We start from the raw sequence: 21,723 nt of genomic DNA, 5'->3' as shown, positions 1-21,723 counted from the left end.
TCAGAGGCCCTCTGTGGTAGGCTCCTGTCCTGTTACTTGTTTTCTGCTGCTTCAGATGTCCATCCCATTTGTCTTTCTAAGTGAAGATGAAAGACATTTGTAATTCTAGAAAGAACTGAAAGTATTTCTTGAACTAAAGATTTTTGAAGGGAAATTCCACTTAGCCAAGAATTAACATACTAAGGAATTGCTTCTCCCATTATAAGATAAAGGAGGGTCATTTAGAAGACATTACGATTCAATTCTATATAAAATATATGTAGAGATAACATATATTCATATCTATATTTTCTCCTTGAAAATGGTACTTTAAGACATATCCCAGTGTTAGTAATTACTAATATATTAGGGACTACTGAAGACTTGAATACTAAAAGACATAACCAGTAGAACTCTGCTTTAGGACTGATACATAAAACATTTTAAATTTAATTAACTAGCTACACATGTAGGGGAATTATATATCACAATGCTATGGATGAAGCCAAGGACTTTTCATATCTACTATCACTCTGCTACTGATCTTTATCCCCAATGGCCTCTCAATTTTTTATAAATAATTTGATGATTCAAAATAATCTATGGAGGGGCGGAGCCAAGATGGCGACTAGCATGCACAGTTTCTGATCTGTGGAAGAGCTGAACGCCTGAGTGGGTGAGTGGAAGGACTTCTGAAGCCAGGGAAATGATGGAGAGGCTTTCTAAACAACAGGGAACATCGCACGAGGTGAGAACTTTGGTCTTGGGTCACCCGTGGACTTGTTTGGGCAAGGAGAGAAAGGATCCTTTGTTTTCCCTGCACTCCCCTTTCTCAGACCTCTCTCCTCCTCAGCACAGCTGTCTCACTGAGATTCTCAGCTCAGAGCTTATGGCCAGGATCTGCAGTGGCTGAGGTGGAGCCCATAGCCCCTTAGCAGGAACTGCCAGCTGTACGGGTCTTGGAGTCCCAGACCCGTGGCACCATCCTCCCAGGGTCCCAGGTCTGCTGGCTGCCATACTGGCTCTGCAGGGTCTCTCAGCCAGTGACTGCATGGCCCGACCAAATCCCAGCCTCCAGCTGCAGCTGGACTTCCTAACCTGGCGGCTGCAGCAGCACTGACCTGGTGGGGCACATCAGTCCTCCTGCAGTTCAAGCAGGGCCAAACCAGAGAGCAGAGAGCACGGATCCCTGCTGATGCAACCTGCTTGAGAGTGAGTGCGCCCTTGAGTGTCTACAGAACCCCAGATCCGGGGCCCTTCTAAAATAGAAGCCAGGCATTGGACCCCTCCCACCCACATACCCACTGTGGGAAACAGAGGGTCACTTGGGGCATTGAAGCCCCTGCTTTGGGTCCTGAACTGCGGCACCATCCTCCCAGGGTCCCAGGTCTGCTAGCCACCATACTGGCTCCACAGGGGAGCCCAGCGACTGACTGAATGGCCCGCCCAAACCCTCAGAGAAAAATAATTTGCTACATACCCATCAAAGCCCAACGAACCCAACATACAAGATAGGCACACCAGGAACCTGGCCTCCCAGGTCTGAAGAGCACAGTGGAGGGCACCCAGGACTTCCTAGAAGGCATCTGGACTGGCATCCCAGTCTCCAGCTGCAGCTGGACTTCCTAACTTGAGGCTGCAGCAGCACTGAGCTGACTGAGCATGTCAGTCCTCCTGCATAAGACCAAGCAGGGCCAAACCAGAGAGCAGAGAGCCAAGATACCCCCACCCCTGCCGATGTGACCTGCTTAAGAGTGAGTGACCTGCTTAAGAGTGAGTACACACTTGAGTTTCTGAAGAGCTCCAGATCCAGGGCCCTTCTAAAATAGAAGCCAGGCATTGGACCCCTCTCACCCACATATCCACTGTGGGAAACAGAGGGTCACTTGGGACATAGAAGCCACTGCTCTGTGAGTCCAACTGAGGAGTTAAGGCAGTTAATACCAGAAATTGCACAGCGACCATCACCAGCGCCTGCTAAATATACAGTGCATGCACAAATAACCACCTAGAAGCCTGCAAGGCAGAGCTCCTCCCACACGCTCCAGGATTCAACATTCTCTATCACTCTATCCTCTAGACACACTTCCACGCACAGTTACACACACACACACACACACACACACACATATGTGAGAGAGAGAGAATGCATTTGCCCTTCTGTGCCCACGTACTTCCATCCCATAGGTACAGATAGTTCACCAATGCACACACTGAGGCTACAGGACCTCTCTCAGCTTCCTAAAGAACTCTCCAGACAGCAGAGGGAGACAGTACCAGTCTGAACTGCAGAATCCAGAAACAAACAGGGAAGGTTTCAGATAAGACAATGGCCAGAGATAGGCGAAAGAACAACATAAATCAGGACATCATGACTTCACCAGCAACCCCGATGGATACTCCAATTCATCAGAAGCACAAGAAAATGACTTTAAAGCTATGCTTACCCAATTATTTGCGTCTCATAAAGAGGAAACAAACAATTTTCTCAGAGCAATAGCCATGCAAATTCAGACAGTTAGAGATGAAATGAATAAATCTATCAAAGATTTGGCCAGTAAATTAGAGGCAAAGAAAGAGGAAATGGACAAAATTCTTAAAGAAACACAGGCAAATATGGCCAAACAAATAGTGGCATGAGTAGAGATAAAATTAGGGGTATATGGAGATGAAATGAACAAAAAAATAGAGACCATCACAGAGAGATAGGAATCCACATTCAAACAGATGAAGGAAGTGGTGCAAGGCATGAAAACAGAATTAGAATCAATAAAGAAAACACAAACTGAGAAAACCCTGGAGCTGAAGAACTTGGAGAAAAGATCAGGAACCACAAAGGTAAGCATCGCCAACAGAACACAAGAGATGGAAGAGTATCTCGGGTGCTGAAGATACAGCCCCAGAAATTGATACTTCTCTCAAAGAAAAAGTAAAATCAGAAAAATCTCAAACACAAAATATCCAAGAAATCAAGGATGCCATGAAAAGACAAAATCTAAGAATAATAGGAATTGATGAAAAAGAAGACTCCAGGCTCCAAAGTCCAGAAAATATTTTCAAGAAAATCATAGAAGAAAAATTTCCCAACTTAAAGAAAGAGATGTCCATAAATATACAAGAGGCCTACAAAACACCAAATAGATTAGACAAGAAAAGAAACACATCACAACACATCATAGTCAAAACACTAAATTTACAGAACAAAGAAAAAAAATTAAAAGCAGCAAGGGAAAAAGCCAAGTAACATAAAGGTAGACCTATCAGAATCACACCAGACTTCTCATCAGAAACTATGAAAGTCAGAAGGGCCTGGGCAGGTGTCATGTAGACTCTAAGATAACACAGATGCCAACCCAGTCTACCATACCCTGCAAAGCTTTCAATCAACATAGATGGAGAAATCAAAACATTCCATGATAAAACTAAATTTATGCAATATCTACATAGCAAAACAGCCCTACAGAAGTTACTAGAAGGAAAACTCCAGTTCAACGAAAACAACTTCACCCAAGAAAACCTAGCATAGAGATAATATCCCAACAACAATTAAAATAAAACAAGCAATGGAACACAGTAAGACCACTGACTCCAATACAAAAGGAACTAATGTTCATTGGACACTATTATTTATCAAATCAATGGACTCAACTCTCCAATAAAAAGACAGACTAACAGAATGGGTGAGGAAAAAGAATCCAACATTCTGCTGTATCCAAGAAACGTACCTCTGTAACAAAGACAAACACTACCTCAGAGTATAGGGATGGAAAAATGTCTTTCGAGCAAACGGACCCAGAAAACAAGCTGGGGTAGCTATACTAACATCTAATAAAATAGACTTTTAATCAAAATTAATCAAAAAATGCACTACATTCTCAAAAAGGAAAAATCCACCAAGAGGACATCAAAATTCTGAACATCTACGCCCCAAATACAAGAGTGCCTACATTCATAAAGGAAACATTATTAAAACTCAAATCACACATCAATCCCAACACCTTAATAGTCAGAGACTTCAACACCCCACTTTCACCAAGGGACAGATCATCTAGACAGAAGCCTACTAAAGAAATAAAGGCACTTACAGAGGTCCTAAATCAAATGGACCTAATAGATGTCTACAGAACTTTCCACCCAAACTCAAAAGAGTATACCTTCTTTTCAGCACCTCATGGAACCTTCTCCAAAATAGACCATATAGTTGGTCACAAAGGAAGCCTCAACAGATACAAGAAGATTGAAATAATCCCCTGTATTCTATCTGACCACCATGGACTAAAGCTGCACCTCAAAACAATGGAATTAGAAAAAAGCCTACAAGCAGATGGAAACTGAACAATTTGCTTCTCAATGACAGCTGGGTTAAGGAAGAAATAAAAAAAAAATTAATGACTCCCTAGAATTCAGTGAAAATGAAGGTACATCATACCCTAATTTATGGGACACAATGAAAGCAGTGCTCAGAGGAAAATTCATAGCACTAATTGCTTTCAGAAGATATTTGTAATATCTCATACAAACAATTTAATGGCATAATTGAAAGCCCTAGAAAAAAAAAAAAAGCAAATACACCCAAGAGGAATAGACAGCTGGAAATAATCAAACTCAGAGCTGAAATCAATCAATTAGAAACAAATAAAACTATTCAAAGAATCAATGAAACCAAGAGCTGGTTCTTTGAGAAAATCAACAAGAAAGACAAACCTTTAGCCAAACTAACTAAAAGGCAGACAGAAACTATCCAAATCAGCAAAATAAAAAATGAAAAGGGGGACATAACTACAGACACCAAGGAAATCCAAACAATCATTAAGTTGTACTACAAAAGCCTATATGCCACAAACTTCGAAAATCTAAAAGAAATGGACAATTTTCTAGGTATATTTCATCTACCAAAATTAAGTCAAGATCAGGTAGAAAGATTGAATAGTCCTATATCCCCTAAGGAAATAAAAGCAGTCATCAGCAGTCTCCCTTCCAAAAAAAGCCCTGGGCCAGATGGATTCAGTGCAAAATTCTACCAAACTTTCAAAGAAGTGCTAACTCCAATTCTTTCCAAACTATTCCACAAAATAGAAACAGAAGGAACATTACGAAACTCATTCTATGAAGCCATAGTCACCTTGATATCTAAACAACACAAAGACCGAACAAAAAAAAGAGAACTTCAGACCTATCTTTCTTATGAACATTGATGCAAAAATACTCAATAAAATACATGCAAACCAAATCCAAAGAATACTTCAAAGATACCATTCACCATGACCAAATAGGCCTCATCCCTGGCATGCAAGGTTGGTTAATTATACAAAAATCCATCAATGTAATCCATCACATAAACAAATTGAAGGAGAAAAACCACATGATCATCTCCTTAGATGCTGAAAAAGCATTTGACAAAGTCCAACACCCATTCATGTTTAAAGTCTTGGAGAGATCAGGAATACAAGGCACATATCTAAACATAGTAAAGGCAATATACAGCAAGCCTATAGCCAACATCAAACTCAATGGAGAGAAACTTAAAGCAATCCCACTGAAATCAGGGACAAGACAAGGCTTCCCACTCTCTCCCTACCTCTTCAACATAGTACTTGAAGTCCTAGCCAGAGCAATAAGACAACTAAAGGAGATCAAGGGGATACAAATCGGAAAGGAAGAGGTCAAGGTGTCACTATTCGCAGATGATATGATAGTATATATGAGCGACCCCAAGAATTCAACCAGAGAACTCCTTCAGTTGATAAACACCTTCAGCAAAGTGGCAGGATACAAAATCAACTCAAAAAAATCAGAAGCCTTCCTGTATACCAAAGACAAAATGGCCGAGAAAGAAATTAGGGACACAACACCCTTCACAATAGCCACTTACCGCATAAAGTACCTTGGGGTGACTCTAACCAAGCAAGTGGAAGACCTGTTTGAGAAAAACTTCAAGTCTCTGAAGAAAGAAATTGAAGAAGATCTCAGAAGATGGAAAGATCTCCCATGCTCATGGATTGGTAGGATTAACATTGTGAAAATGGCCATCCTGCCAAAAGCAATCTACAGATTCAATGCAATTCCCATCAAAATACCAACCCAGTTCTTTACAGACCTTGAAAGAAAGATTCTCAGCTTCATATGGAGAAATAAAAAAAAAAAACCCAAATCTCCAAAACTCTCCTGTATAACAACAGATCATTTGGAAGTATCTTCATCCCCAATCTGAAGCTGTACTACAGAGCAATAGTAATAAAAACTTCATGGTATTGGCATAGAAACAGAAAGGAGAATCAATGGAACTGAATAGAAGACCCAGAAATAAACCCACACACCTATGAATACTTGATTTTTGACAAAGAAGCCAAAACCATTCAATGGAAAATAGACAGCATCTTCAAAAAATGGTGCTGGTCCAACTGGATGTCTACATGCAGAAAAATGAAAATAGTTCCATATTTATCACCTTGCACAAAACTAAAGTCCATGTGGATCAAAGACCTCAACATGAAACCAGATACTTTAAATTGCTTAGAAGAAAAAGTGGGGAACAGCCTAGAACTCATTGGCACAGGAGACAATTTCCTGAACAGAACACCAACAGCACAGGCTCTAAGAGCAACAATCAATAAATGAGACCTCATGAAAATGAAAAGTTTCTGTAAAGCAAAAGACACTGTCGTTAGAATAAAAGTACAGCCTACAGTCTGGGAAAAAATCTTCACCAGCCCTATATCTGACAGAGAGCTGATATCCAGCATATATAAAGAATTAAAGAAGTTAAAAAGCAATAAATCAAGTAATCCAATTAAAAAATGGGGTACGAAGTTAAACAGAGAATTCTCTGTAGTGGAATATAGAATGGCAGAAAAACACTTAAAGAGATGCTCAACATCCTTAGCCATCAGGAAGATGCAAATCTAAACGACCCTGAGATTTCACCTTACACCCATCAAAATGGCTAAGATAAATAATTCAAGTGACAGCACATGCTGGAGAGGTTGTGGAGAAAGGGTAACCCTCCTCTATTGCCGGTGGGAATATAAAGTGGTACAATCACTTTGGAAGTCAATCTAGTGCTTTCTCAGACAATTAGGAATAGTTCTTCTTCAAGATACAGCTATACCACTGCTAGGCATATACCCAAAATTTGCTCAAGTACACGTCAAGGACATTTGCTTAACCATGCTTGTAGCAGCTTTATTTGTAAGAGCCAGAACCTGGAAATAACCCAGCTGTCCCTCAATGGAGGAATGGATACAGAAATTGTGGTATTTTTACACAATGGAATACTACTCAGCAATCAAAAATGAGGAAATCACGAAATGTAGGCAAATGGTGGGATCTAGAAAAGATCATTCTGAGTGAGGTATCCCAGAAGGAGAAAGACACACATGGTATATACTCACTCATAGAGTCCTATAAGATATGATATACATAATGAAATCTATACACCTAAAGAAGATAAACAAGAAAGAGGACCCGAGCTAAGATGATCAATCCTCACTTAGAAAGATAAATGGAAGGTGCACTGGACATAGAGAAAACAAGTAACAGGACAGGAGCCTACCGCAGAGGGCCCCTGAAAGACTCTACCTAGCAGCGTAACAAAGCAGTTACTAAGACTCATAACCAAACCTTTGGCAGAGTGCAGGGAATCATATGAAGGAAGGGGGAGTTAATATTACCTGGAAAGGAAAGGAGCTTGACAAGGACCAAATATATTTGGGCTCAGGATTCTTTTATGAGACTGATACCCCACCAAGGACCATGGATGGATATAACCTAGAACCTCTGTGTGGATGTAGCCCGTGGTAGCTCAGGGACCAATTGGTTTCCCATAGTAAGGGGAACAGGGACTACTTCTGAAAGGAACTCAATGGCAGGCTTTTTGCCCTCCCCACCCCCCAAGGGAGGAGCAGTCCTGCTAAGCCACAGAGAAGGACTTTGCAGCCAGTCTTGAAGATACCTGATAAAACAGGGTCAGATGAAAGGGGAGGAGGTCCTCCCCTATCAGGGACTTAGAGAGGGGCAGGGCAGAGATGAGGGAGGGAGGGAGGGTAAGATTGGGAGGGAATGAGTGAGCGGGATACAGCTAGGATACAGAGTTAATAAAATGTAACTAATTACAAATTATAAAAACCAAAATAATTTATTGGTTAGAAATAGTATATTGTGATTGTTCCTGCTCCACTTACTAGGTGACCCACCAAGTTCACTGGCATGAACTCGGTTGCTGGCTCTTTGATCACTTTGCCCTGGCAAGGTGGCCTTACTAGGTCACAGAGAAAGAGGATCTAGACAATCCTGATGAGTCCTTATAGGCTAGGGTCAGATAGTAGGGAAGGAGGGCCTCCCTTATCTGTGGACTAGGGCAGGAATATAGCAGGGAAAGAAGGAGGTAAGTTGGAACCAGGAGGAGACGAGGGACATGGCTGTAGCCAGGTACAAAATGAATAAATTGTAATTAATAAAAATAATAATAATTAGTAAAACATAAAAAAACAAAATAAAATAACCATTAAAAAAGAACTACAATATTGTAATAGGAAGGTATGAAAATAAGGATGATAAAGAGAATTACTGAAAGAAGTTAAACTCCTCATTTCAAATAATTAGAATTTAAATGATACTGACAGTCAATATACTGACAAATTCAAAATAATAATGTCCTCATTTAGGACTGGTGGTTTTGTTGCAGATACTCAAAGATGTAATGCAAATTGAATGTGGATCATATGAGAAAATACAGAAGGAATTGAGAGTGGAAAAGTCACAATTTATCTATCTATCTATCTATCTATCTATCTATCTATCTATCTATCTATTTACCTACCTACCTACCTCCTAAATGTTTCCAGCTATCAAACATGAAATAATGACTTGATGATACATAGAGAGGAAACGGACAAAAAAATAGAAGCTATCATTGAAAAGCAGGAGTCCACATTCAAACAGATGAAGGAAATGGTGCAAGACATGAAAACAGAATTAGAATCAATAAAGAAAACACAAATAGAGAAAAACCAGGAGCTGGAGAACATAGAGAAAAGATCAGGCACCACAAAGGTAAGCATCACCAACAGAATACAAGAGATGGAAGAAAGAATCTCAGGAGCCGAAGATACACTTGCGGAAATTGACACGTCTCTCAAAGAAAAAATAAAATCAGAAAAGTTCCAAACACAAAACATCCAAGAAATCAAGGACACCATGAAAAGACAAAACCTAAGAATAATAGGAGTAGAAGAAAAAGAAGACATCAGGCTCAATGGTCTGGAAATTATTTTCAAGAAAATTATAGAAGAAAACTTTCCCAACTTAAAGAAGGAGATGGCCATAAACATACAAGAGGCCTACAGAACACCAAGTAGACTAGACCAGAAAAGAAATTCTTCACATCACATCATAGTCAAAACACTGAACCTATAAAACAAAGAAAAAATTCTAAAAGCAGCAAGGGAAAAAGGCCAAGTAACATATGAAGGTAGACCTATCAGAATCACACCAGAATTCTCAACAGAAACTATGAAAGCCAGAAGGGCCTGGACAGAAATCATACAGTCCTTCAGGGACCACAGATTCCAACCCAGACTACTATACCCAGCAAAACTTTCAATCAACATAGACAGAGAATTCAAGATATTCCAAGGCAAAATCAAATTTAAACAATATCTACATAGTAACCCAGCTCTACAGAAGTTACTAGAAGGGAAACTCCAAACCAAAGAAAACAACTACATAGAAGCAAACAGAGGAAATAGATAACTACATAACAAAAAAAAAAAAAAAAGAAGACAAACAATGAAACTCAGTGACACCACCAACCCCACATCTAAAGTAAGTAACAATTGTTGGTCACTAGTTTCTATCAACATCAACGGACTCAACTCCCCAATTAAAAGACACAGACTAACAGAATGGTTGCAGAAACAGGATCCATCATTCTGTTATATCCAAGAAACACACCTATGCAACAAAGATAAACACTACCTCAGAGTAAAGGGCTGGAAAAATGTCTTTCAAGTAAATGGTTCCAGAAAACAAGCGGGAGTAGCCATCCTAATATCTAATAAAATAGACTTTCAACCCAAGTTAATCAAAAAAGATAAGGATGGCTACTATATTCTCATCAAAGGAAAAATCCACCAAGAGGACATCACAATTTTGAATATCTATGCCCCAAATACAAGAGCACCTACATTCGTAAATGAAACAATATTAAAGCTTAAATCACACATTGATCCTAAAACAATAATAGTGGGAGGCTTCAACACTCCACTCTCACCAAGGGACAGATCAACTAGACAGAAAACAAATAGGGAAATAAAAACACTTACAGAGACCCTAAATCAAATGGACCTAATAGACGTCTATAGATCTTTTCATCCAAACTCAAAAGAGTATACCTTCTTTTCAGCACCGCATGGAACCTTCTCCAAAATAGACCATATAGTTGGTCATAAAGAAAGCCTCAACAGATACAAAAAGATTGAAATAATCCCTTGTATTCTATCTGACCACCATGGACTTAAGCTGGACCTCAACAACAACAGAAATAACAAACAGCCTACAAGCACATGGAAATTGAACAACCTGTTACTCAACGACAGCTGGGTTAAGGAAGAAATAAAGAAAGAAATTAAAGACTTCCTAGAATTCAATGAAAATGAAGGCACAACATACCCAAATTTATGGGACACATTGAAAGCAGTGCTCAGGGGGAAAATTTATAGCCCTAAGTGCCTGCAAGAAGAAATTCGTAACATCACATACAAACAACTTAATGGCCCAACTGAAAACCCTAGAAAAGAAAGAAGCAGATATACCCAAGAGGAGCAGAAGGCTGGAAATAATCAAACTCAGGGCTGAAATCAATCAATTAGAAACAAATAAAACTATTCAAAGAATCAATGAAACAAAAAGCTGGTTCTTTGAGAAAATCAACAAGATAGACAAACCCTTAGCCAAACTAACTAAAAAGCAGAGAGAATCTATCCAAATCAACAAAATCAGAGATGAAAAGGGTGACATAACTACAGACACAGAGGAAATTCAAACAATCATTAGGTCATACTACAAAGGCCTATATGCCACAAAATTTGAAAATCTAAATGAAATGGACAATTTTCTTGATAGATTCTATCATCCAACATTAAGTCAAGATCAGGTAGAAAGACTGAACAGCCCAATATCCCCCAAGGAAATTGAAGCAGTCATTCACAGTCTCCCCTCCAAAAAAAGCCCTGGGCCAGATGGTTTCAGGGCGGAATTCTACCAGACCTTCAAAGAAGTGCTCACACCAATTCTCCTCAAACTATTCCACAAAATAGAAACAGAAGGTACATTACCAAACTCATTCTATGAAGCAACAGTCACCCTGATACCTAAACCACACAAAGACCCAACAAAAAAAGAGAACTTCAGACCTATCTCTCTTATGAACATTGACGCAAAAATACTCAATAAAATACTTGCAAACCGAGTCCAAGAACACATCAAAGATCTCATCCACCACAACCAAGTAGGCTTCATCCCAGGCATGCAAGGTTGGTTCAACATACGGAAATCCATCAATGTAATCCATCACATAAACAAATTGAAGGAGAAAAACCACATGATCATTTCCTTAGATGCTGAAAAAGCATTTGACAAAGTCCAACACCCATTCATGTTTAAAGTCTTGGAGAGATCAGGAATACAAGGCACATATCTAAACATAGTAAAGGCAATATACAGCAAGCCTATAGCCAACATCAAACTCAATGGAGAGAAACTTAAATCAATCCCACTGAAATCAGGGACAAGACAAGGCTGCCCACTCTCTCCATACCTCTTCAACATAGTACTTGAAGTCCTAGCCAGAGCAATAAGACAACTAAAGGAGATCAAGGGGATACAAATCAGAAAGGAAGAGGTCAAAGTGTCACTATTCGCAGATGATATGATAGTATATATGAGCGACCCCAAGAATTCAACTAGTCTCTTTTTAGCATTCCCTTTGCTTCCAAATACAGGTATCTGAGCTACCAACTCATTTAACATAATTTTAAGACTAAGCTGTGTACCACCAAATAATTAACAGATGCAGCTGCTGAATTCAAGGCTTAGTCTGATGTGAAAGATTTGCCCCTGTGGCATAGACTATTAAGATGGTCTGCTGACCTATATGCGGCACGACAGTATGTTCGGCAGCACGTTGCCACCTTGTTGTGTGTACGCTAGAAGCTGAGTCACCTTGTACAGTCCAAAATTATACCTAGGCATATACACAGATCTGTCTTTGCAGCTGTGATTTCAGTTCTGTCGGTGTTACACGTTTCAGATCTTCGAAAACAGCCATAGACACAATGAGTGTCAGAAAAAAAGGGGCTCACATGTGCAAGTTGTTCCATTTTCATCCAGAAGTTGATTGTCAGCACAGGCACACACGCGGCCAGCTGGAATCGCCAGGCAGAGTGTACCACAACCCCCATTGTTAATGCGACACATATTGTCACCTGCAGAAAAAGAGGAAAAGAAAGAAAGAGAGTTGTCACATAGCTGAGGGCTATGCACCTTCTAAAATATGGTTAATTTGTAAGGTTATGTAACCCAAGCTACCTTTTAACTTCCAAACCTGTTATTTTCTTTTCTTTTTCTTTTTCTTTTCTTTTCTTTTTTTGTCTTCCACCCAACTGCTAGAATTACAGGTATGTACTGCCAGATCTAGTTTTTTTTTTTTTTTATTTCAAGAATACTTTCTTTCACTGAAATACACATGGGCATGTAACTATGTGCAAGGAAATGTTATATATAGTTAACTTTTGTGGATATAGTCAACATTCAGGCTAAATAGAAATGGCTTTCAGAAAACTGGGAATAGTACTACCTCAAGACCCAGATATACCACTTCTGGACATATATCTGAATGACCTAGCAGCTGTTTTCAGTGCAAATACAAGGTGTGAGCACAGGGACAAATGTAGATGCGTGTGTGAACATGGAGACGGATGCAAACACAGGTGTGAGTGTAGAGACAGATACAGGCACAGGTGTATATTCGAAGACAGACGCAGATACAGGCGAGGTACAGTGATAGATATAGACACAGGTATGAGTGCACGGGACGCAGAAGCAGGCAGGAGACATAGATAGATGCCGTAATTGCAGAAGTCACGTAAAATATGTGATAAACATATGTTTGAATGAATAGATAAATGTAGACACAGGTGTCAGCACAGGTAGATCTAGATATATGTCAATTCAAGAGGACATGTACACACAGGTTTGAGAGCATACATACATGTAGATTCAGGTGTGAGTGTGTGGAATGATGGGAATAAAAGTGTGAATATATGGATGAGTGTAGATGTTAACATGCAGAGAGTAAAACAGTTTTAGCATGATGAAAATCATCCTCGTTTTATTTTAATGACACAAGTGCAGTCAGTGATTATAATGTGTATTTTGGGAAGAAAACTTAAAAGTATGTTACAACCTCAACATAACAGTAATTAAGACATGTGATATACAAAAACATTCGACACGTCTGAATTAATATTTCAATGTGTTAGATCTTTGTAATTTAATCTCTTATAAATCTATATTGTTAGCAGGTGGTAGAATATGTTTCCAATACAAAAAATCTGATTTGGGGCGGAGCCAAGATGGCGACTAGCACACACAGTTTCCGAGCTGTGGAAGAGATAAAGTTCTGAGCTGATGTGTGGAAGAACTTCTGAAGCCAGGGAAACAACGGAGAGACTTTCTAAACAACAGGGAACATCGCAGGAGGTGAAAACCTTGGTCTCGGGTCACCCAGGGACTTGTTTGGGGAAGGTGAGAAACGATCCATTGATCTCTCGGCACTGCCCTCCCCCAGACCTCCCTCCTCCTCGGCTCAGGCACAGCCGACTCGCCTTTCTCAGCGCAGACCTAACTGCCTGGGGCCTGCAGCCACTGAGGCGGAGCCCCAAGCCCTTTATCGGCAAAGGCCAGCAGTACTGTGTCTCGGAGCCCCTCGCGGCGGCTGCACCATCCTCCCAGGGCCCGAGTCTGCTAGACGCCATACTAGCTCCGCACGAGCGCCATCACTGACGGTACGGCCCGCCCAATCCCACAGTGACAGAGAATACGCTATATACTCACCAAAACCAGACAGAAACGCCATACAAGCTAGACACACCAGGCGCTGGGCCTCCGAAGCTTGGAGAGCACAGTAAAGAGACCCCAGGACTTCCCAGAAAGCATCTGGACTAGCAACCCAGTCTCCAGTTACAGCGGGACTTTCTAACCTGGCGGCGGCGCAGCACTGAGCTGGCGGGGCACATCAGCCCTCCAGTTTAAGACTAACCAGGGCCAAACCAGAGAACAGAAAGGCTGATTACCCCGATTCCCACTGACGTGACCACCCTGAAATCTCCAGCTGCAGCAAGACCTCATAACCTGGCAGTGACAGCAGCACGGAACTGGCGGAGCACATCAAAGAAGCAGGGCCAAACCAGAGAACAGAGAGCCCAGATACGCCAATCTCTGCCAAGTGTCCTGCCTGTAAGTGAGTGCACCCTTGAGAATCTGCAGCTCCACTGATCCTGGGTTCTGCTAAAACAGAAGCCAGGCATCGAACCCCCTCCCACCCATATACCCACTTTGGGAAACAGAGGGGCACTTGGAACATTGAAGTTCCTGCTCTGTGGGTCTAATTGAGGAGTTAAGGCAGTTAATGCCAGAAATTGCGCTGCGATCATCACTAGCGCCTGCGACATATACATTGCAGAGCCCCTCCCACACACTCAAGGGTTCAACATTAGCCATCACTCTGTCCCTCGAGACACACGCCCACACCCACTTACACACACACACACACATATACACACACACGCACGCACGCTTGCATTTGCCTCTGTTTGCGCCTGCGTACTTTCCTCCCACAGGTACAGCTAGTCCTCAGCATACGCTAAGGACACGGGACCTCTCTCAACTTCCTGAAGAATTCTCCAGACTCGAGAGAGAGACAGTACCAGTCTGACTGGCAGAATCCAAAAACAAACAGGGAAGGTCTCAGACAAGCCAATGGCCAGGGGTAGGCGAAAGAACACTTCCAACATAAATCAGGACATCATGACTTCACCAGCAAACCCCAAAACCGATGGATACTCCAATTCATCAGAAGCACAGGAAAATGACCTTAAAGCCATGCTTGCTCAATTATTTGAGGCTTATAAGGAGGAAATGAACAAATCTTTCAAAGAGTTGGCCAGTCAATTGGAGGTAAAGAAAGAAGAAATAGACAAAACCCTTAAAGAAACACAGGCAAACATAGCCAAACAAATAGAGGCACAAGTAGAGAAAAAATTAGTGGCATACAAAAAGGAAATGAACAAGGAAATAGAGTCCATCGTAGAGAGACAGGAATCCAAATTCAAACACATAAAAGAAATGGTGCAAGGCATGAAAACAGAATTAGAATCAATAAAGAAAACACAAAATGAGAAAACTCTTGAGCTGGAGAACTTGGAGAAAAGATCAGGAACCACAAAAGTAAGCATCACCAACAGAATACAAGAGATGGAAGAGAGAATCTCTGGAGCTGAAGACACACTTGCAGAAATTGATACTTCTCTCAAAGAAAAAGTAAAATCAGAAAAATTCCAATCACAAAATATCCAAGAAATCAAGGATGCTATGAAAAGACAAAATCTAAGAATAATAGGAATTGATGAAAAAGAAGACTCCAGGCTCCAAGGTCCAGAAAATATTTTCAAAAAAATCATAGAAGAAAATTTTCCCAACTTAAAGAAAGAGATGTCCATAAATATACAAGAGGCCTACAGAACACCAAATAGACTAGACCAGAAAAGAAACACATCACGTCACATCATAGTCAAAACACTAAATCTACAGAACAAAGAAAAGATATTAAAAGCAGCAAGGGAAAAAGGCCAAGTAACATATGAAGGTAGACCTATCAGAATCACACCAGACTTCTCATCAGAAACTATGAAAGCCAGAAGGGCCTGGGCAAGCATCATGGAGACTCTAAGAGATCACAAATGTCAACCGAGACTACTATACCCTGCAAAGCTTTCAATCAACATAGATGGAGAAAACAAAATATTCCATGACAAAACTAAATTTACGCAATATCTATACAGCAAACCAACCCTACAGAAGATACTAGAAGGAAAACTCCAATCCAACGAAAACGAATTCACCCAAGAAAACAGGGCATACAGATAACATCCCAACAAAAATGAAAAGAAAACAAGCAATGAAACAAGGTAAGATCATCGACTCCATTATAAAAGGAACTAACATGCATTGGTCAATATTATCTATCAATATTAATGGACTCAACTCACCAATAAAAAGACACAGGCTAACAGAATGGTTACGGAAACAGGACCCAACATTCTGTTGCATCCAAGAAACACACCTATGCAACAAAGATAAACACTACCTCAGAGTAAAGGGCTGGAAAAATGTTTTTCAAGCAAATGGTTCCAGAAAACAAGCTGGAGTAGCCATCCTAATATCTAATAAAATAGACTTTCATCCGAAGTTAATCAAAAAAGATAAGGAGGGCCACTATATTCTCATCAAAGGAAAAATCCAACAAGAGGACATCACAATTTTGAATATCTATGCCCCAAATACAAGAGCACCTACATTCGTAAATGAAACAATATTAAAGCTTAAATCATACATTGATCCTAATACCTTAATAGTAGGAGACTTCAACACCCCACTCTCATCAAGGGACAGATCAACCAGACAGACACCAAATAGGGAAATAAAAGCACTCACAGAATCCCTAAATCAAATGGACCTAATAGATGTCTACAGATCTTTTCACCCAAACTCAAAAGAGTACACCTTCTTTTCAACACCACATGGAACCTTCTCCAAAATAGACCATATAGTTGGTCACAAACAAGCCTCAACAGATACAAAAGGATTGAAATAATCCCTTGTATACTATCTGACCACCATGGACTAAAGCTGGACATCAACAACAACAGAAACAACAAAAAGCCGACACGCACATGGAAACTGAACAACTTACTACTCAATGACAGCTGGGTCAAGGAAGAAATAAAGAAAGAAATTAAAGACTTTCTAGAATTCAATGAAAATGAAGGCACAACATACCCAAATTTATGGGACACATTGAAAGCAGTGCTCAGAGGAAAATTTATAGCACTAAGTGCCAACAAGAAGAAATCCGTAACATCACATACAAACAACTTAATGGCCCAACTGAAAAACCTAGAAAAAAAAGAAGCAGATACACCCAAGAGGAGCAGACGGCTGGAAATAATCAAACTAAGGGCAGAAATCAATCAATTAGAAACAAATAAAATTATCCAAAGAATCAATGAAACAAAAAGCTGGTTCTTTGAGAAAATCAACAAGATAGACAAACCGTTAGCCAAACTAACTAAAAAGCAGAGAGAAACCATACAAATCAGCAAAATCAGACAGGAAAATGGGGACATAACTACAGACACTGAGGAAATCCAAACGATTATTAGGTCATACTACAAAAGCCTATATGGCACAAAATTTGAAAATCTAAATGAAATGGATAACTTTCTTGACAGATTCCATCTACCAAAATTAAGTCATGATCAGGTAGAAAGACTGAATAGTCCTATATCTCCCAAGGAAATTGAAGCAGTCATTAACAGTCTCCCCTCCAAAAAAAGCCCTGGACCAGATGGCTTCAGCGCAGAATTCTACAAGACCTTCAAAGAAGTACTAACACCAATTCTCCTCAAACTATTCCATAAAATAGAAACAGAAGGAACACTACCAAACTCATTCTATGAAGCCACAGTCACTTTGATACCTAAACCACACAAAGATCCAACCAAAAAAGAGAACTTCAGACCTATCTCTCTTATGAACATTGATGCAAAAATACTCAATAAAATACTTGCAAACCGAATCCAAGAACACATCAAAGATATCATCCACCATGACCAACTAGGCTTCATCCCAGGAATGCAAGGGTGGTTCAACATACGGAAATCCATCAATGTAATCCACCACATAAACAAAATGAAGGAGAAAAACCACATGATCATCTCCTTAGATGCTGAAAAAGCATTTGACAAAGTCCAACACCCATTTATGTTTAAAGTCTTGGAGAGATCAGGGATACAAGGCACATACCTAAAGATAGTAAAGGCAATATACAGCAAGCCTATAGCCAACATCAAACTCAATGGAGAGAAACTTAAAGCAATCCCACTGAAATCAGGGACAAGACAAGGCTGCCCACTCTCTCCATATCTCTTTAACATTGTACTTGAAGTCCTAGCCAGAGCAATAAGACAACTAAAGGAGATCAAGGGGATACAAATCGGAAAGGAAGAGGTCAAAGTGTCACTATTTGCAGATGATATGATAGTATACATGAGCGAACCCAAAGATTCAACCAGAGAACTTCTTCAGCTGATAAACACCTTCAGCAAAGTGGCAGGATACAAAATCAACTCAAAAAAATCAGAAGCCCTCTTGTATACCAAAGACAAAAAGGCCGAGAAAGAAATTAGGGAAACAACACCCTTCACAATAGCCACTAATAACATAAAGTACCTTGGTGTGACTCTAACCAAGCAAGTGAAAGACCTGTTTGAGAAAAACTTCAAGTCTTTGAAGAAAGAAATTGAAGAAGATCTCAGAAGATGGAAAGATCTCCCGTGCTCATGGATTGGTAGGATTAACATTGTGAAAATGGCCATCCTGCCAAAAGCAATTTACAGATTCAATGCAATTCCCATCAAAATACCAACTCAATTCTTTACAGACCTTGAAAAAAAGATTCTCAGCTTCATATGGAGAAACAAAAAACCCAGAATCTCCAAAACAATCCTGTACAACAACAGATCATCTGGAGGTATCTCCATTCCCGATCTCAAGCTGTACTACAAGGCAACAGTAATAAAAACTGCATGGTATTGGCATAGAAACAGAAAGGAGGATCAATGGAATCGCATAGAAGACCCAGAAATAAACCCACACACCTATGAATACTCAATATTTGACAAAGAAGCCAAATCCATTCAATGGAAAAAAGACAGCATCTTCAACAAATGGTGCTGGACCAACTGGATGTCTACATGCAGAAAAATGAAAATAGACCCATATTTATCACCCTGCACAAAACTAAAGTCCAAGTGGATCAAGGACCTCAACATAAAACCAGATACTCTAAATCAGCTGGAAAAAAAAGTGGGAAACAGCCTAGAACTCATTGGCACAGGAGACAACTTCCTGAACAGAACACCAACAGCACAGGCTCTAAGAGCAACAATCAATAAATGGGACCTCATGAAACTGAAAAGCTTCTGTAAAGCAAAAGACACTGTCATCAAAACAAATAGACAGCCTACAGATTGGGAAAGAATCTTCACCAACCCTTTATCTGACAGAGGGCTAATATCAAGTATATATAAAGAACTAAAGAAGCAGAAAAGCAACAAACCAAGTAATCCACTTAAAAAATGGGGAACAGAGCTAAACAGAGAATTCTCGAAAGAGGAACATCGAATGGCAGAGAAACACTTAAAGAAATGCTCAACCTCATTAGCCATTAGGGAAATGCAAATCAAAACGACCCTGAGATTTCACCTTACACCCATCAGAATGGCCAAGATGAAAAACTCAAGTGATAGCACATGCTGGAGAGGTTGTGGAGAAAAGGGAACCCTCCTCCATTGCTGGTGGGAATGTAAACTGGTTCAACCACTCTGGAAGTCAATCTGGCGCTTTCTCAGACAACTAGGAGTAGTGCTACCTCAAGACCCAGCTATACCACTCCTAGGTATATACCCAAAATTTGCTCAAGTACACAACAAGGACATTTGTTCAACCATGTTCGTAGCAGCTTTATTTGTAATAGCCAGAACTTGGAAACAACCCAGATGTCCATCAACGGAGGAATGGATACAGAAATTGTGGTATTTTTACACAATGGAATACTACTCAGCAATCAAAAAGGAGGAAATCATGAAATTTGCAGGCAAGTGGTGGGATCTAGAAAAGATCATTCTGAGTGAAGTATCCCAGAAGGAGAAAGACAAACTTGGTATATACTCGCTTATATAGACCTACAAGACATGATAAACATAATGAAATCTACACACCTAAAGAAGATAATCAAGAAAGTGGACACAGGCGAAGGTGATTAATCCTCATTTAGAAAGACAAATGGGATGTGCCTTGAACTTATGACAGGAGTCTACCACAAAAGGCATCTGAAAGACTCTACCTAGCAGTGTTTCAAAGCAGACACTAAGACTCATAACCAAACCCTCGGCAGAGTGCAGGGAATCATATGAAAGAAGGGAAGTTAGTATGATATGGAAAGGATAGGAGCTCTACAAGGACCAAATATATCTGGGCACAGGGTCTTTTCTGAGACTGAAACTCAACCAAGGACCATCTATGGATATAACCTAGAACTTCTGCTCGGATGTGGCCTGTGGTAGCTCAGTAACCAAGTAGTTTTCCAAAGTAAGGGGGACACGGACTATTTCTAACAGGATCTCAAGGGCAGGCTGTTTGACACCTCCCCCCAGGGGAGGAGCAGTCTGTTAGGCCACAGAGGAGGACTTTGCAGCCAGCCCTGAAGATACCTGATAAAACAGGGACAGATGAAAGGGGAGGAGGTCCTCCCCTATCAGGGGACTTGGAAAGGGGCAGGGAGGAGACCAGGGAGGGAGTGTGGGGTTGGGGAGGGAATGAGGGAGCGGGATACAGCTGGGACACAGAGTTAACAAAATGTAACTAAAAAGAAAAAATAAAAAATAAAAAAAAAATAAAAAAAAAAAAGCAAAAAAAAAAAAAAAAAAAGAAGTGGGAAATAGCAAGAGCTGGAGAGGACAGGAACTCCACAAGGAGAGCAACAGAACAAGAAAATTTGAACACAGGGAACTTCCCAGAGACTCATACTCCAACCAAGGACTATTCATGGAGATAACCTAGAACCCCTGCACAGATGTAGCCCATGGCAGTTCAGATTCCAAGTGGGTTATAGTAATGGGAAGAGGGACTGCCTCTGACATAATCTGATTGGCCTGCTCTTTGATCATCTCCCCCTGAGGGGGGAGCAGCCTTACCAGGCCACAGAAGATGACAATGCAGCCACTTCTGATGAGAACTGATAGTCTAAGATCAGAAAGAAGGAGAGGAAGACCTCCCCTATCAGTGGACTTGGGGAGGGGCATGCATGCATGCAGAAAGGGGAGGAAGGGTAGGATCGGGAGGGGAGGAGGGAGGGGTTTATGGGGGGTACAAAATGAATAAAGTGTAATTAATAATAAAATATTAAAAAAAATCTGATTTATTTTTTCTGAATTTTTTGACTGATTTTTTTTTTCAAAATAATAGAAATCCGAAATCTTGTTTTCTACAATACTCCAGGACTTTTCACTGCTCAGTGTTGTTATATATGTGATTTTACAAGTGCCTATACCACATACAGAAAAAGACACATGTTTGGATTTTTCTGTATGTGGTAGGGTGCTATTCAAGCTTATGAGTTAGAAAATATCCTGGTCATTGGGATTATTCCCAATGTCAGATAAGAACCTTCTGAGTTGCTGGGGTATGACCATTTTGAGAAGGTGACTAAACAGACAGTCTGAAGAAAGGATAAAATGATCCACAAATTTTATTAATTTTTCATTATATTATTTTTATATTTAGCTTTATTTGTGGCTACTTTGTGGTTCTCTCTCTCTCTCTCTCTCTCTGTGTGTGTGTGTGTGT

At 40.3% G+C, this 21,723-nt stretch overlaps 1 protein-coding gene across 1 annotated transcript in view; it reads right to left on the bottom strand.

The window, feature by feature from the left end:
- The window catches only part of Lrp1b (LDL receptor related protein 1B), a 2,073,786-nt gene that overhangs the window by 829,845 nt on the left and 1,222,218 nt on the right, over positions 1-21,723 (bottom strand). The window contains exon 15 of the mRNA XM_055599725.1: positions 12,339-12,461. Coding sequence (XP_055455700.1) covers positions 12,339-12,461 — 123 coding nt within the window. The remainder of the gene's footprint in view (positions 1-12,338; positions 12,462-21,723) is intronic.

This window comes from Psammomys obesus, unplaced genomic scaffold (genome assembly GCF_907164565.1).
Source record: "Psammomys obesus unplaced genomic scaffold, mPsaObe1.curated_primary_1811, whole genome shotgun sequence".
Lineage (NCBI taxonomy): Eukaryota > Metazoa > Chordata > Mammalia > Rodentia > Muridae > Psammomys > Psammomys obesus.
This window is presented reverse-complemented; position numbering and strand designations above follow the sequence as displayed.